Source organism: Trachurus trachurus (assembly GCF_905171665.1).
Source record: "Trachurus trachurus genome assembly, chromosome: 7".
Taxonomy (NCBI): Eukaryota; Metazoa; Chordata; class Actinopteri; order Carangiformes; family Carangidae; genus Trachurus; species Trachurus trachurus.
In genome coordinates this window covers 29,922,458-29,939,668 of record NC_139901.1, presented here as the reverse complement: position 1 = coordinate 29,939,668, position 17,211 = coordinate 29,922,458, and the positions used below count along the sequence as shown (strand labels likewise).

At 41.8% G+C, this 17,211-nt stretch overlaps 1 protein-coding gene and 1 long non-coding RNA gene across 2 annotated transcripts; both read right to left on the bottom strand.

Moving 5' to 3' along the window:
- Positions 1 to 1,371: 1,371 nt before the first annotated feature.
- Positions 1,372 to 9,375, bottom strand: LOC310988812 (protein-serine O-palmitoleoyltransferase porcupine-like; the record flags this gene model as incomplete). Its single annotated transcript, XM_083975571.1, has 13 exons — positions 1,372 to 1,473; positions 3,394 to 3,504; positions 5,047 to 5,132; positions 5,341 to 5,404; positions 5,509 to 5,585; positions 5,736 to 5,836; positions 6,838 to 6,963; positions 7,488 to 7,508; positions 7,594 to 7,724; positions 8,442 to 8,623; positions 8,719 to 8,762; positions 8,946 to 9,138; positions 9,240 to 9,375. 13 exons carry the CDS (start codon positions 9,373 to 9,375, stop codon positions 1,372 to 1,374), a joined length of 1,374 nt encoding a protein of 457 aa, XP_083831697.1.
- A 5,706-nt stretch (positions 9,376 to 15,081) lies between these two features.
- LOC310988549 lies at positions 15,082 to 16,752 on the bottom strand. The gene is made up of 3 exons (XR_014595490.1): positions 16,520 to 16,752; positions 16,325 to 16,406; positions 15,082 to 15,184 (listed from the first exon to the last, which is right to left on the bottom strand). It is a non-coding gene; the product is annotated as an uncharacterized lncRNA (long non-coding RNA).
- Between the last annotated feature and the right edge of the window lie 459 nt (positions 16,753 to 17,211).

Here is a 17,211-nt window from a genome sequence, read left to right as displayed (position 1 = left end):
AGCTCGATATAGCTTATTTCTTCCTCCATTGTTGTCTAAAACATATTAATGAGTGCACAGTGGCGCGCTGGGTGACACGTTCCTTCATTACAGCGAACATGGGCGGTGTAGTTTATTTTGAGTCAATTACTCATTCTCTGTTCTGTCGTCATAAATAGTCACCACATAGCGCCAAACGTGTGTGTATTGATCTGCTATTGAAAATAGTTCCCAGTAAATAAATGCTCTATTTATTTACGCCTGCCTGGAAAAAAAAACTCAAACATCTTACCAAGAATATTTGTCTTATTTCTAGTAAAAATGTAATTTCTAGTCAAAACAAATCTAATTATACTAAAAAATAAGACGCTTTTTCTAGCATATTTTCACTTGAAATAAGTAGAAAAATCTGATAGTGGAGCAAGTTTTTCTTCCTTATTACAAGCACAAAAAACCTGCTTTCACTGGCAGATTATTCTACTTATTTCAATTGAAAATTTGTTTGAAACAAGTGAAAATTATCTAAGAACAAGTTAATTTTTAGGTGATGAGTCTTATTTTAAGTGGAAAGAGATTAGTTTTGACTAAAATTGAGACATTTTGACAAGAAATAAGACAAATATTCTTGAAAAGATTTTGAGGTTTTACAGTTTTGCCTTCTTTCTTTTGTTTTTAATACAGTGAATAGGCTTGGGGCTGAGTATTGAGACACGCACTAGCCTACTGCAATGTTGATTTTAGTCTTTTTCATTGCTGACTATAAGAATGTCGCCAGTTTTTATCCCCGCCGAGTCGCCGACCTAAAAATACGATTGTAAAAAAAACCCTTGAGGTGAAGAGAGAGGGGGAGAGGAAAAAAACAAAACACATCTGGAGGACATCTGCCGTCTGCAGTCGATGGTGAAACCTAGATAATGGGCTCTATCATGTGTCCACGGAAAAAAGGAGCAGCCGATCTCTCCACCACGCTGATAGGTATTGATTGTGACTCACAGTGAGACATCGGTAACTGCTGTCACAACATGAGGGCTCGACGACTGCAGCTCAGATATAAAGGATGCGATACGGAGATGGAGGAGGGAAAGGGAGGGAAAGGGAGGGAAAGGAGGGAGGGGTGGAGGAGTGGAGGAGTTATCATTTCATGGATATCAAAACTAGTCCCCAGCAGGTTTGGAATAATAGATCACCGAGCCGACACGCAGCGCAACCTGAACACTGCATGTTGTTGGCCTGTTGTGTGTTGTAGTTGTTGTAGTTGTGAATCTGTTCTCTTCGGTCTGATGCAGAATAAAGTCACAGTGCAGAAGTGGAGAACCGGCCTTACATCTGTCGTCGTTATTGCTTCCTTCTTCTTCTTCTTCTTCATCTTCTTCTTTGCTCTGCCTCCCGTCATTAGAGGATGAGCCGGTACAGTATCCAGCACCCGAACGCGACCCAGTGGCTCGTCCAGCTCAGCTCCGACCACTTCTGAATGGTGTGATGGGTGACATCGTCCTGTACAGTAGGGGGGGCAGCAGGATGGTGCAAAAAATATTATTTATTACCTTCATAAAAGCATCATTCATTATTTATTAGTTCTTATTTTATGAAAAAATTTAAAGATTAGGTTACAGTAGACGTCTCTCTTTTGGCTTAAAGGGATAGTTCAACATTTTGGCAAATTGGCCCATTGCCATAATCCCTATAGTCATAGCAGTAGGTTTGTTAACTTTATTTGTCAGTGCAACCTATTTTTAGAACGGCAGAGCAGAGCAGCAGGCTGCTCAGAGCTACGCTACGGAGGCTCATGGGATTTCTTGGTTTCCCTCATCAAACTCATCAAATACACAATCCCAAAACTCCAAAACGCTTTCGTGGACAAGTTGTCTGCGTGATCACCACGCTATGAGATAATAATGGAACATTACAAAACGGAGCCGTTTTCGAGGTAAATACAGGGTAAATACAGAGACTGCTTGCTGAAAAACTGTCCCTGAACGCAACGCGCATCAGTGGTTTTGCATGAATTTACCTCTAAAACAACACCATCTCGTAACGTTCCGTTATTATCTCATAGCGTGGTGAATGTGCAGGTCACAACTTGTCCACGACAGGGTTTTTGAGTTGTTGGATTGTGAATTTGATGAGTTTGATGAGGGAAACCAAGAAATCCCATTAGCCTCCGTAGCGTAGCTCTGAGCAGCTCGCGGCTCTGCTCCGCCGTTCTAAAAATAGCTTGCACCGACAATTAAAGGTAATGAACCCACTGCTATGGGATTATGGCAATGGGCCAATTTGCCAAAATGTTGACCTATCCCTTTAAGTTATATTTCTGTATAGTCTTTCACATGTTAAAGGATAATTACAGTTTTTTTTACATTCTGGACCTTATTTCTAGCATAAAATAAGATCATTTCCTCACCCAGATAACTTTGGTGTCATTACGAGTCGTTCCGATGAAATTAGCTCCAGCCGAGAGCTGCGTATATCCATATAATGGAGTCTACAGGGCACCAGAATGCAGCCTCTAAATAACACATTATCCGCCACAAAACTCCTTCATTTCACCAATATTTAGTTCTGATAGGCTAGTGCTATTCCCCTCTGAGTCCGGGGTTAGCTGTTATCAACATCCGGGGTCTCTAGGTTGACCTACTGACCTCTGACCTGGATGATGTCATCTCTGACCGCGGTGCAGCGCGGCTTGTTGCTACCGCTAATGCTACGGTTCGTTTCTGTGTGTTTCCGACTTGTCAGAACAAAATGAGCAGCTGGACGAAGTTCAGCTTCCACAGGCTTCCTCTCCTCAACCTGGACTCACTAAAGCTCCGGCTAGTTGAGATAAAAATGGACCCGAATGCCGAAGCAGAATGATTATTATCAGAATGAGCCGCGCGGCGCTCAGAGATGACATCATCCAGGTCAGAGGTCAGTAGGTCAACCTACAGACCCCGGATGTTGATAACAGCTAACCCCGGACTCAGAGGGGAATAGCACTAGCCTATCAGAACTAAATATTGGTGAAATGAAGGAGTTTCTCTGCAGATAATGTGTTATTTAGAGGCTGCATTCCGCTCTCTCGGCTGGAGCTAATTTCATCAGAACAACTTGTAATGACACCAAAGTTATCTGGGTGAGTAAATGATTGTATTTTATGCTAGAAATAAGGTCCAGATTGTAAAAAAAAAACGGTAATTATCCTTTAAGTTATATTTCTGTTCTGCTTCAATAACACAACACTAGACTCTTTATTTCTGCGCATATATACACGCACAGTATATGCATTGTAATAATAATCTCAATTGCATTCACTTGCGTCTTTGTTTTGTATATTTATTATACTCTGTAGTTCTTTTATATGTTTCCGACCGTTGTTTTCACTGCTGCAATGTGAGCTTCCTCTCTGGGGATCAATACAGTTTTATCTCATCTCACCTCATCCTCCTCCATATAGTCCACACTGGAGTTGAACACAGAGCCCAGGTACGTCAGGTGGAGTATTGCCAAGGCGCTAAACGCAATGTTAATGATGTATACCCATAACACCTGCAGAGGGAGAGACAAAAGCATCACGTATTGGAAAAACAAGGAATTCAGTTAGTTATTGTTTTGCAGCCTGCACAGGGCCCGAAAATCTCCTGATGATTTCTTGCACGAGTCTTAATGAAACAAGAGCTTGACTGTTAAGCAATAAATGGTAAATAATACCCTTAAGTCCAAAGTTTGACTTTTATTGTTGTACATTCTGTAATGCAATTTTGTAATCTTTAATCGCTAATGTTACCGAGAAATACTTCAAACCCCATTATTTTCAGAGGCTTTAACGGATCAATGCCTAAACAGTGATGAGAACAATAGGATCTATGTTGTCCAGTCCGTAGAGGCCGCTTCTCCTTCACATAAATCATTGTTTCCCCTCCCTGCAGCTCCCGATGTGCGGAACCAATACAACATAAGGGATTTTTTGCCGGGCATCTCGCCAGTAAACTCCTTAACTATATCAATTGATTCACGGGAGCTGCTGTATTTCAATAGCAGCAGCAGATGTATTTAATTCTGGCATCGAAAAACCTGAAGTCCTGTGACTGCTCTCGTGGCTGAATGGTTAAGGCACATTTGTTTTAAGTAATCTTCATATCTCCTGTTTTCCACTGTTGACCATCAAATAAAGGCAATAATGCAAAAATAAAAGGACACACACTGATTTATAGTTATTAACTGTATATCTTTGATGGTTTCATTTGGGGTTCAGGTTTGGCTTTCCATTAGACATTATGAGGGGGCATAATTTTCATTTCCATCAAGTGGAGGGTAAAAATAGAAAGCCCATTTTTTTCCTGAATGTTAACTAGGCCAGAAGATCTACTAGGTAGCCCCCCTTTGAGCACCTCCTGCTCTGACACCAAGTGCCAGCAATGCCAGTGGAGTGACCATTGGCACAAATAGAATAGTTGGAAGAAAACCAGGATATATAGAAAAAAACACCACAGTCCTGTGGTCACAACTGAGATTTCTATTTGTGCTTTGTGGTTGAACATGTGTTAAAACAAAACAAAACAAATACATCTAAATATGAGGCTAAACCCAGTTGGCAGTTGATTAGCTTAGCATAAAGTCTGGAGGCAAAAGGGGAAACAGCTAGTTTGGCTAAAGCCAAAGGTAGTAAAATCCAAATGCCACTGCAGCCTGCCAAGAAATAGTCCGGTGCATAACCATGTCATATAACAATGTCACATAACATTTGGATGAATTAAACAAACAATATATTTATAGTGACTGGTGCTGGACGCCATTTTTCTTTCTTTTTTAATTTCTAACAAAACCAGATTATTTCCTTCTCTTAGTTTTTATACCATGCTAAGATAAGATAAGCTAATCACCATGGCTTTGTATTTGGTATTCAGACCTGAGAGTGGTATTGATCTTCACATTAAAGCCTCTGCAAAGAAATGACTAAGCGCATATACAAATAAATGTCAAACTCTATTCATTCATGCAAACCTGAAGAGCCAATCGCTAATGATAAACGGCTGGTAATAAAAGAGCTTCTTTAGTTAGAGAAGGAAGAGAAAGGCGCATTTTTTTTACCTTTTTGTTCTTGTGAGTGCAGTTTGGCGGACATTTCCTTGACAGCACACAGGCATTGAAAATGGCTGCGAGCCTCTTCCGCAACACTACAACAACAACAACACAAACACAAAACCAAGACCAAGACCAAAGCATTAAAATGAAGCTCTTCTCCAACAACCCTGGGAGATAAATTACAAGTATACTGCGGCGAACACAAACAGCGTGCAATTAACCGTTACTGCAAAGCCAAGCACTTTCTCTAAATGGAAAGGTCCTAATGTGACAAAGAGACAACATTAGGTCGACTCTTACCGTGCTCGATGTACGTGATGAAGCCCAGAGATATCAGCACTGCGCCCAGATGAAAACTCAGACCCTACCAAACACACAAACACACACACACACATGCACAGGAGTTGGAATCTAAAATACAATCCACTTGTTGACACATAGCGTAATTGCTTTGGTAATGGTACTCACGTGCAGAAGGGCGCTGGCTGTGTATGTCACCATGATGGCAGAGAATGTCCCAAATTTGAGAGCGCTCTTAAAAACATCTGTGGGGGGATGGATGGATGGGGGGGGGGGAGCATCAGCTTGCATGAGTGTCTCTTTAAATGAGCCATTATCATTCCATTCATAATGAGAACCAAGAACAACAACAGCTGCTGCTGCTGCCGCCGCTGCCGCCGTGCGTTAAAACTCACAGGTGTGCAGAAAGCGAGACATGGGCAGATTCCATGACGTTACCACCTCCACCATCGACCGGGGGAACTCGATATTCAGCGGCTTGGACACAGTCATGTCCCTATGGAGCAAAAAGAAAAAGAAAAAAGGGTGGTAAAAGACAAGAGAGACACTACAGGTGAATAGGGTAAAAAACATTTAACTAACAGATATCACCATGAAACTTCCCAAGTTTATCACTCACATTAAGACAAATATTTTTTGTATTACAAGTTTTGTCAAATTGTATGTTTAAATATGTAAATGAGGCAATATTTGATGAAATATGAGCTATTTTGCATACATTTCCAGAACCGAAATCTGAACAATTATGGATAAAGCCACTTTCAAAATTCTTGTTTTATTTTGTTGACATATGAGAGTCAGAAGTTTTTACAGAGGGGATTTTGGATATCTCTTTTTATCACTTTGTAAATGAGAAAATACTGTCACCAGCCCTAAAAAAACAATCAAATTTCACCCTGTTTTTAGGAATAAAATGTTGTATAAATCAGGCTGCGAATGATATATCAACAATCCCCCCTGTAAAAACCTTCAGAATATAGACAGGAATAAAACTGGAAGGTTCGGTGTCTGTAAGTGCTGCTGAAGTGGAGATTTCAGGCTCAGAGTCTGAGGAAAAACTCATTTTGAGAAAACAGCCTTTAAAGACTTGTACTGTAAAATTCCATAGATTGTTAATGTAAATCAAACTTTTACGATTGGTTGCGGATACAAAGGAAATGACAATTTTTGGAGCCTACATCGTTGTTCAGGAGAGAGAGAGCTTTACAATGACACCTGACACTGTATGTCACAGTAGCTGTTAACTTTTGGCGAATTTAGGAGAAATCTACCCACAATAGAAGACAAAATTAAGTAAAATAACCACCTTAATGTGGATTTTCTACCATTTCTTTTGACTTTTCTGAGAGAATACATGTTAAGGAAGAAAAATAGCCCCCAAAAAAGTTGATCAGTGCATGAAAAAACAGTGTTTTTGCCTGTATAGTGTCTCGCCTCGTGTGGATAAAGAGAATCACATTACTGTATATGTTCATATTACACATTTTATGTTCTGACCATTTGAGGTTTTCTTTCTCCTCGGTGAAGCCCGCTCCAGCCAGAGTGGCGGTCGTCTCGCTGAAGTAACCGACAAAATAGTTGCTGAAGTGGAAAGACATTGTGTTCTCATACGCCAGCAACCACCTAATGTAAAAGGCCATTAAAGAAGAAAAGAAAAGAAGAAAAGAAAGAAAAAAAGGGCAAGATATTAAATTGCATTGCATTTCATGTAAATTCAAACTTAATGATTTAATTATTCAATAAAATAAAAATGACATACTTTGGCAGCGTGCCTCTGAGACGCAGTAGAATAAAGAGAGGGGTTGTAACAGTTAATGTTAGCGACAGTTATACAATCTTTTATCGACTTGCCATGAGATGATCTATACTGCACGTAACGTCTCACCACGGTTGTCACGATGGTGAGACAGGTGTTGGGGGAATGAGCAGGGGGAGAGACAGGTGTCCGGGCGGGAACACATGTTTCTGCACATAGAGAGGTGGGGGGAGGTGGATACATGCAGGAAAGGTAAAAAAAAAAAAAAAAAAAAAGGTGAAGCACAAATGGTGAGCAGATGATAAGCATGCTGTGAAAGAAGAGCAAAATACAAGGAGGAGAGCATGTTTACAACGTTTGGAGTCACTGAGGTGGACGATTGATTGATTACCTGATCTTCCTCCTCTTTTTGCTGCGAACAAAGACAGATCCATAAGTGATTAGAAAACAAAGAAATCCAGACGTAAACAGAGATTTTGACTTCATGCTCCGCTCACCTTCGTAGCATCTTGTCTCCGTAGACAGGGATGAAATAAGGGAAGAGGTATGGAGCCACGCAGTTGGAAACAACAAGGCACACCTGGCTCTTCACCCAGCTCGCGGAGACTTTGAAAAACCACGAAAGGTTCTGAGGAAAAGGGAGAGAAAAAAGAGCCAAAGATTTAAAAGGATAGTTCAACATTTTGGCAAATTGGCCCATTGCCATATAGTCATAGCAGTAGGTTTGTTACCTTTAATTGTCGGTGCAAGCTGTTTTTAGAACGGCGGAGCAGAGCCATGAGCTGCTCAGAGCTACGCTACGGAGGCTCATGGGGTTTCTTGGTTTCCCTCATCAAACTCATCAAATACACAATCCAACAACTCCAAAACGCTCTGGTGGACAAGTTGTGACCTGCACATTCACCACGCTATGAGATAATAACATAACGTTACCAGACAGAGTTGTTTTAGAGGGAAATTCATGCAAAACCGCTGATGCACGTTCCTGTCGGGGGCAGTTTTTCATCATCAGTCTCTGCATTTGCCTGGAAAACAACTCTGTCTCATAGTGTGGTGAATGTGCAGGTCACAACTTGTCCACCAGAGCATTGTGGAGTTGTTGGATTGTGTATTTGATGAGTTTGATGAGAAAAAAAAACAGGAAATCTCATGAGCCTCCGTAGCGTAGCTCGGAGCAGCTCGCGGCTCTGCTCCGCCGTTCTAAAAATAGCTTGCACCGACAATTAAAGGTAATGAATCTACTCCTAAAACTATAGGGATTATAGCAATGGGCCAATTTGCCAAAATGTTGAACTATCCCTTTAAACAGTAAGCAGCTAGAGTTGGGATAAATCACCCCACTCACCATCTTACGTCCCTCCAGAGCTTCTTTGTAGCTGTTGAAGCTGATCCAGGGGCCGAAGATGACTGTGCCCACGAAGTAGATGTAGCCCATGAACTCGATGGGCGACGGCACGCTGGCCACAACCCCTCTGTCCAAATCAAAGGCCAGAGAGATGGCTTTCATGGCAACCACCATCTGTGAACCTGGACGACAGCAGCAGCAGCAGCAGCATTTAAAAACACGATTGATCTGCAATGTTAATTGTCTGTATCCATCTACAAGACGGCGCCTTGCCCACCTCTCATCTTGTGCCAGTTGGTCGTGTCCATCATGTGCAGCTCTCTGGAAACAACCAGAATAGAAAAAAACCTCAGTGAGTGCAAATGTAGTTCTCGTTTTAAATAAAAAGTCATCATCACACAGCAGTGGCTTTTGAAGCGCTGTCCTCTCCAAAAACAGAACACTTGATATGTACAGTATGCGCCGCTGAGCTGTCAAAGAGGAGCGCTCTCGCCGCTCTCTTACCCCAACAGCAGGTAGATGAGCACGGTGATGGAGAGGAAGGTGCCTCGGATGGTGGAGTGGCGGCACAGGAAGAGGAAGAGGTAGCAGAGAAGGCTGAGCAGCACCACCCAGATCATGTGAAGCTCGAAGAACAGGTAGAGGGTGTAGAAACCTCCGGCCACGGTGCCCAGGTGCTTCACGAAGGACGGGAGGCCTGAGAAACAGCACATGAAGGCGATTGTGATGACACAGCAATGGATGACTGAGGTGAATTAACAACTGACTGGGCACAAAAAAACATCCGGACTCTCTCACCTAACATCCAGAGAAGCCGACACAGCAGGCAAATAACCAGCAGCTGCCAGACCTGCTCGAGGCCCTGCTGAGCCGTAGGCAGCAGGCAGCCATGAGCAAGCTCCTGGAAAAACTTCTGTCGGCTGAGTGCTCCCATCACTGGACTTTAAAAAAAAAAAAGCAGAGAAAAAGCCAAACACTGTATTGTTACAGCAGCAGCAGCAAAAAAAGAAAAAAGCCTCTTGGTTAACACAATATAAAAACCTACAACATACTGTATGTGCACTGCGCTAATGCACACATATGCAAGCCTGCAGGCAAGCGTGCATGGGCTGCTCACTGATGCACACACCACTTTAAACTTCAAATCCCAGCATGCATAGCAAATTCACTACAAATCTGTGCAAATCCATGCAGTGGCTATAGTTTCACTGATAATCATGTTGATAACTATGTTTTTGTGTGCAGGTTTTGGATTTGCATCTGTAGTTTCATGTTATATTTGCATTTCTTTGTAGGCTACATTTGCATTAAAATCTAATCCACAGGAATGAGACATTTTGACTGAAATCTCAAGATAACATGCTGAATTAAATAATAAAAAAAGAAGCCTGCACAGGACCTTGTGAGCGCTTGTGTGTGTTGCTGTGTTGTTGAACACACACTTATCTCCGCAATGCAGTCGACCAAGGGGATGAGTTGACTCACAGCTGGCTTACTAAGCGCTGCATATGTATTATATACTAGCTAATACTGTTATGTCCTGCATGTATGCGACTTGACACATAGCAAAGCGTCTTGTAGCCTATTCCTGCAGGAAAGCTGCTACAGATTTGCTAACCTTGCTTCACCTAGCCGCCGGTATAATCATCACGGTCTTGCTTTGCCAATGCCAACGTACTTGAGCGCTGCTGATCCCCCCAGCCCCCACTCAGAGAGAGAGAGACAGCTAACCAACCAACCAACCGGACACCCCGGGCATGTCATTTTGTTTTCCGGGGGAGAACTTACCCTTTCCGAGCAGCAGCTGGAGCCTCCTCCTCCCTGTGTCTGTGTCTCTACACCCAGCTGCTTTCCTTTCCTCCACCGTCCGCTTTACGATCAGTGAAGCTGCTGCTCCTCCTCCTCCTCCTCCGCTGCTGCTGTGCTTTAAGCGCACTCGGTCCAGATGATGCTTATCTGGATGACTCCCATTGTCACAGCATCAGCACCACTTTGCCTGTCATCTGGAATGCCACGCGTAGACGCCTCAGCCAATCTGGTGCGCGCATCCCAGAGCTTCGGCCAATCAGCGACTCCCTCGGCTTTGAGTGACGGCCGCGAAGACCAATCACAGACAAAATCCGCGCCCACCGTCCATGCATGCACCCACCGTCGGGATCAGATGGACTCGGACTGGGGACAGTGAACTCTCAACTGGCTCGGAGATGTGGCACAAGAGGTCACAGAGGAAATGAGCAATAAAATAATAATTTAAAAAAACGTACTTGACCTACATTTTTCCTTTTGGTCAAGAATTGTATCCAAAAATCAACATTTAAGAGACAGAAATATTCATATCTCAAAGGTTTTCAATCAGTCCAGCTGCAGAAACATAAAAACAATATGGGCTGAAGCCAGATTTTGGCTCCAAGCATACAAACATTTAACTTGTCTAATCTAAATTGAATAATTATTTTAACATATGGACACTGGCCTCTTTGGCCATGTGGCTTTCAGCTTCTGTTTTCATCCTGTCACTGCTCTGCCGGGGGTTGCTGCATATTTGCACAATTGCATATTGATTGCTTGTATTGTTATTGCTGTTGTTGTTAATGTTGTGGAGAAATCTCTTTCAGGTTGATTGCTCGTTCTTATTTGGGAACATTAACATGCTTTGTAATGGGTGTTTTAATAAGTTGATTATGGGTCATGAATTTCACATTTCTCTTTCTAATGAGTCAGGATGTATGCAGCTGTAAATGTTTGTTAGTCACTAAGACTAAGAGTCATTTGCCCATCAGGTTACACCATTTGTCAAGTTTGAAGGTGTTAAATGCAAATTTTAAATAGACCAATGAGTAATAATAATGTTAGACATAAAATATGACAAAAAGGTTAGTCTAAAATAAACAGTCTGGACTTTATAATCATAAAAATGTGTCATAAATGAGCTTCAACTAGACTGTATTGTGCTTTTACTTCTGACCACAATTATATAGTGACAAAAAGGCTCAGTGAATGAAGGCATGAGGCCTGAGTGCTGCTGCACCGTGGTCTTCTCCTCCATAATGGGATTGTATTGGAGCTCACAAAACAAGCTGCCACTTTAATGCAATATGACACAATGAAGAAAAAGGTCGGTCCAAGAAAAGCAAGCAGACATTTTTAGGTCAATTTAACAAACCGCTCTAGTGCCACCATCAGGACAAACCTGGTAACAACAAGCTATTTCCAACTGTAGTTATTTTATCTCTGCAAACATGGTTATGTAGCCTACAGAGACTATATTTAATTTAGACACATTTCACAGTATAATCGTTTCTATCTTTTATTTCCTTTGTCCAGTTGAAAAACCAGCCACAATCAGGTTTAAATGCACTTAAATAACATCTTCTAATGTAACCACTCAGTAATAAGTCAGTTATAGGGGTTATCTGCAGTGCATCTACTGTAGCTCGGCAGAAGGAAAATGAACAACATAGACCTATCATTTGTGGTTTTATCCTCTTAAAAAAAGAAAAAAAAGCTTTAATGTTAGTCTTCTGTGGTTACAGCATAAGGCAGAGAAAATATGTGAGCAATAAAATAGACATCCATTGACTGGAATGATTAAAACTCATATAAAGTATCATAAAAAATACAGTTTTTTTTATGTTAATAGCTACTTTTAAACCTGGTGCACAAAGTACTGTGAACCTAATGCAATATATTTGGTCTCCCATGCATCATTGTTAATCTCGGGTACAAAAGCTTAACCACAGTTCAGTAGTTTCATCTCCCAGTTTGACCACCTCACTTGCAGCGTTTTAATAAAGACTCAGAAATATAAAGTTTTACTGCATTTGTGATCATTATTACCAAGTAGGATGTTGGGTAAAGATGTTAGTAATATCACTCCTATTTTATAGCACGATTTCAGAGTACATAATTTAGCCTGAAGCACAAAATATCCAGACTGTGGTGGTGAAACAAATTCTGTCTTCTACGGTATGTGATTAAGATGTGACAGCATCTCAACCAGACAGCTTTCACAGAGTAAAAAAAAAAAAATAGCAGCAGTTCAGTCACTTGCACTAAAATATATGAGTGTTATGAGCAAAGTCTGGGGCTAACTTCCAAACAAGAGGTAGTAATACATTCAAAGATACATAAATCAAAGGAGCTCTAAACACAACATGAATACTTAAAACGCAAAACTATAACAGAACAGTGTGTTTTAGTTGTAAAGTCTACCAAACACTCCGACATGTTTGACAGAATACAGTAGCTTAATAGCTTTACGACGCCAAGTCTAAGTCTTGGTTACAGTAACAGTAGAATAAGAAAAATTACAACTGAGGCAGATAAAGGTGAAGATGAAGGTTGAACCGTAGTTAAAGGAGAATTCCGGTCATTTTTGACTCCTAAATCGTTGTCCTGATGGTCACCCGGTGTTGGGGGGAGAAAAAAACGCGACTAAAATTGATGCAGGCAAACCGGAGTTACACCATGGCTACCCGGAGCTAGGGATAGCGACAACGCTAACCTATGGGGGCAATTCTTTCAACCACAACAAACACTCAGAAAACAATCAAATATCTATGGTACATGACTGGAATCCCACTGAACTCATATAGTGTACAGTATAAACAGTATAAACTTTGTGTTTTTGCATGTAGCCACTCACCTCAGATAGCTGAACATCCTGGAAAGACATTACTATCCCATCGCAGAGCGCCTGCTCTCCCCGCCACAGAAACAAACACTTTCTCCTTGTTGTGATGATTTCTTTACAAAAATAAACGGTCGGAGATATTTTGGACATTACCACTGAACTGCTCCACCGTTTATTTTTGTAAAGAAATCATCACAAGGAAAAAGTGTTAGTTTCTGTGGCGGGGAGAGCAGGCACTCTGCGATCGGATAGTAATGTCTTTGATTACATGCAAAAACACAAAGTTTATACTGTTTATACTGTACACTATATGAGTTCAGTGGTGTCTCTAAGGATTCCAGTCATGTACCATATATATTTGACTGTTTTTTGAGTGTTTGTTGTGGTTGAAAGAATTGCCCCCATAGGTTAGCGTTGTCGCTATCCCTAGCGCCGGGTAGCCATGGTGTAACTCTGGTTTGCCTGCATCAATTTTAGTCGCGTTTTTTGCTCCACAACACTGGGTGACCATCAGGACAAAGATTTAGGGGTCAACAATGACCGGAATTCTCCTTTAAAGTATAAAAAAAAGTTCAACGCCCGTTTCTAAATGTAGGAAAATAGACATTTCTCTACTGTACATTCGCTCTGGATCAGACCTCAAACTCCAGATCATAAGCCATCCTTTCCTTTTTAACCTTCTTAACGATTTGCAAATCTACAACAACGTTCTGCTCACGCGGAGGAGGAGGAGGAGGAGAAGGAGGGCTCTGGTCACGTACGACAACGCTCTGCTCGGGCGATGGAGCGACCACTGCAACCTCGCACAGCTCCTCCTTCACTCTGGGAACCTCCTTAACACCTTTGCTTAGAATATATTCGTAATTTCTTTTGACTTGGAGCAGCGCTGAGGTGAGGAACTTAGGAGAGAAGAGTTTCAGCGCGGATGGGAGCTCTATATCCGGCGGCGGTTCGGGCACAGTGAAGGTTACAGGCGGGCGTTCGAGCAGCAGAGGTTTACTAAACAGAGGTATAGCGTTCTGTTGTAGTATTATGGTTTCTGGGTGCGGCAGCGGGCCGGCGAAGAAAATGGATAAAGGTGGATGGTTTGGAGGAAGTGCAGGCTCAGTAGTTTCCAGTACAGGCATTTCCATCGCGCTGCATTCAACATCATCGTCATAGTCGTCGTCGTCGGTCTCCATTTGCTCCGACTCCTGCAGCAGCGAACTCTTTTCTGGCATCACGACGCTGATGACTTCGGCTTCGGCTTCGGCTTCGGCTTCATCCTGCAGCTCGTCCGCAGAGGAATCCTGCTCGTACTGGATCGTCGGCTCGGCCTGCGGCACGAACAAGACGTGTTTGTGACGTCGACAGAACAGGACGCCGCACTTACCGCACTTCCTGCCGTCCCTGACGTGCAGCAGCTTGTGACGCTTGAGGTTGTGACTCGTGGTGAAGAATTTATCGCACATGTTGCAGGGGAGGAAGGGCTCATCGTTGTCAGCGTCGGTGGCGGCTTTTTCAAAACACTGGTGCTCGTTAAAATCGGCCTGAGTTGTGAATTGCTTCCCACAACTTTCACAGACAGAAGACTGCTGTTCGTTATCATTGTCATCATCGACGCCGGTTGAGTTATGATCGCTGAGGTCCAGATGATATTGGCCCGCCGGTAAATGTAGACGTTTTATTTGCACAACGGGACTCAGTTTGTGTAGTTTTGAGATGCCAGCTGGTAACTTCAGAGTTTGCAATGGCTTGTTTGGGCTGGATTTTGTTTCTGGTGTGGTTGGTTTGGTTATAGCTTCTTCCTCAGGCTCTTTAGTAGTCAATGTTTCCTCCTCTTCCTAGAAAACACATACAGAAGATGTGATTGTGGAGAAGCAGGAAAAACCACTTCTACACACTAATAATCTAGCAGAAACAAGTGATTAACATAAACAGGATGTCCACTTTCTCACCCGTCCTCTCAATGCATTAATAACACATAATAAAATATAAAAATCAAGATAAAGTCACAGCAGCTACCTTTGGCTCTGCGGGGGCTGATGCCTGTGTTTCTTCTGATGCCTGTGTTTCTTCTGTGTCCACATTGGTTTTACGGCGGCGGCGTCTTTTTCTATAGCCAAATAATCTTTGAAAATAAATTGTGAAAAATAAAATATGAATACAAAGTCAATGCGTCACATGCATCTACGTTCTTGTCAAAGTGGAAAACTGCAGGGGCTGTAACAGCTATTGAATCTGTTACCTTATAATTATTAATACATAGATTTACCGATTTAGTGTTTACAATGGCACAAATGTAATTACATTTAAAATACACAACTTGATAATAATAATAACAATGTTTACAAGTTTCAAAAAGGAGCAATGTCCGCATCTGAAAATCTGAAACCAGAGCTGCTTGAAAAATGGAACTGAAATTAGAAATTGGTCGTCAAAATATTTCATTTTCCGACTGACAACTCAATTAATCATCTTGAAGTTGTGTCCTAAAGGTAAATGAGCTCAACAGCCACATGCACAAGGACAAAGGTCTAAGCAAAAACACAAAATGATAAAGTGCCAATTTGGTTTGAAGTCATACCTGCATGAAAGCGTGAGATTGTGTCAGTCTGAGTTTGTAGCTATTGTGTGTATTACTGGGACTATACGACACTTATGATACATACCAGTGCTGGGAATTATCCAATTATATTTATTCAATGTTGAAGTCAGTGCAGTTATCGATTTTCTGCTGCTTTATACAAAAAAAAACTGCACTTTTTACTTGACAGCATATATTTGATAACAGATGCACTTACTTCAGATCAATATCCAACAAATACGTTTGTTGCCTGACTAAAACAAGAGCCCCACTTTTACTCCTACCAGCATGACTGTTGTAGTAGCCACTTTTAGATAGATAGATAGATAGATAGATAGATAGATAGATAGATAGATAGATAGATAGATAGATAGATAGAGCACAATTTCATTTGAGTGAACCATTATGTTAAAGGTGCTCATTCAGACCCTGGGCCCATGGAAAGAAGCTGTTTATGGAGTTTAACAGTTCACAAACTATGCAGTGGTTGATTAATTAAAGTTAGACCCGGTTATATGCTCCGCATTGTTTTTAAATATTCAAGTCAGGACACAATGGTATTAATACCATATTTTTGTACTTTTACACCACATTATGAATGCAGGTCATGATGCATTTCCTTGTGCGTTAGAGTGTTTCTATGTCTGTTTGTGTGCTTATCTTATCTTAACTTTACTAACTTACCTGTAGACTTTTCTCTTGGGGGTCTGGCTTGTAAACACAGAAGGGACGAAGTCAGGACTGTTGCGATCCATGGACATCTCCCCTGCAAACACAAACACAAACACACACGTGTTTTTAACCAGCTGCTGCAGTGAAACATGACTAACACTGAGTCTATTGTCTGCTGTAACATGTTGTCTGTTTTTGTTATCGTACCTGATATAAAGTGAGCTCCACAGATACGAGCATGTCCACTGACTTTCTCCGTACTCCCGTTCACTTGTCGGAGCGCGTGTATCCATAACTTCCTCCGCTTGGCGTTGATCGGTATCCGGTAAAACTTGAGTTGGCTGTTTGGAGAACTTTGGTTTTTGCAGCCGGACACACAGCAGACCGACATTTTCATTTACTTTACCCTACTGTGGTTTTGTTGTTTAGTTTTTCGGTGGAGGAAGTGGTCTGGTCGGAAGCAACGACCCAACTTCCGTTTGGACGCAGTGTCCGGGTTGCCAGGTCCGCGGGTTTCCCGCGAAATTGGGGCGCCGAGGGGTGTTGGGTTTACGGGGGGCAGGCAGACCAGATAGGGGCAGATGTAGCCTACTGCATACAGATGATATGAATAATGAATGACTAAAGATTCATATTTTGAATGACAAATTTTTATACCCAAAAAATCCTGTCAAACTGAGTCTGGGCCACCTCAGCATACCCACATGGGTCACCTGCATTCTTTTTTTTTTTAAATAAAAAACTGTAGGTACTTACACAGATAGACAAGTAGACCAAAAATTATATACAGACAAAAATATATACACATATAGGGGTATAAGTAAATCATATAGAGGTCTGTAATAGTCTACTCCAGAGTTGTATAGCCAATTGTCTTTCATGATGTAGTAGAACATGTA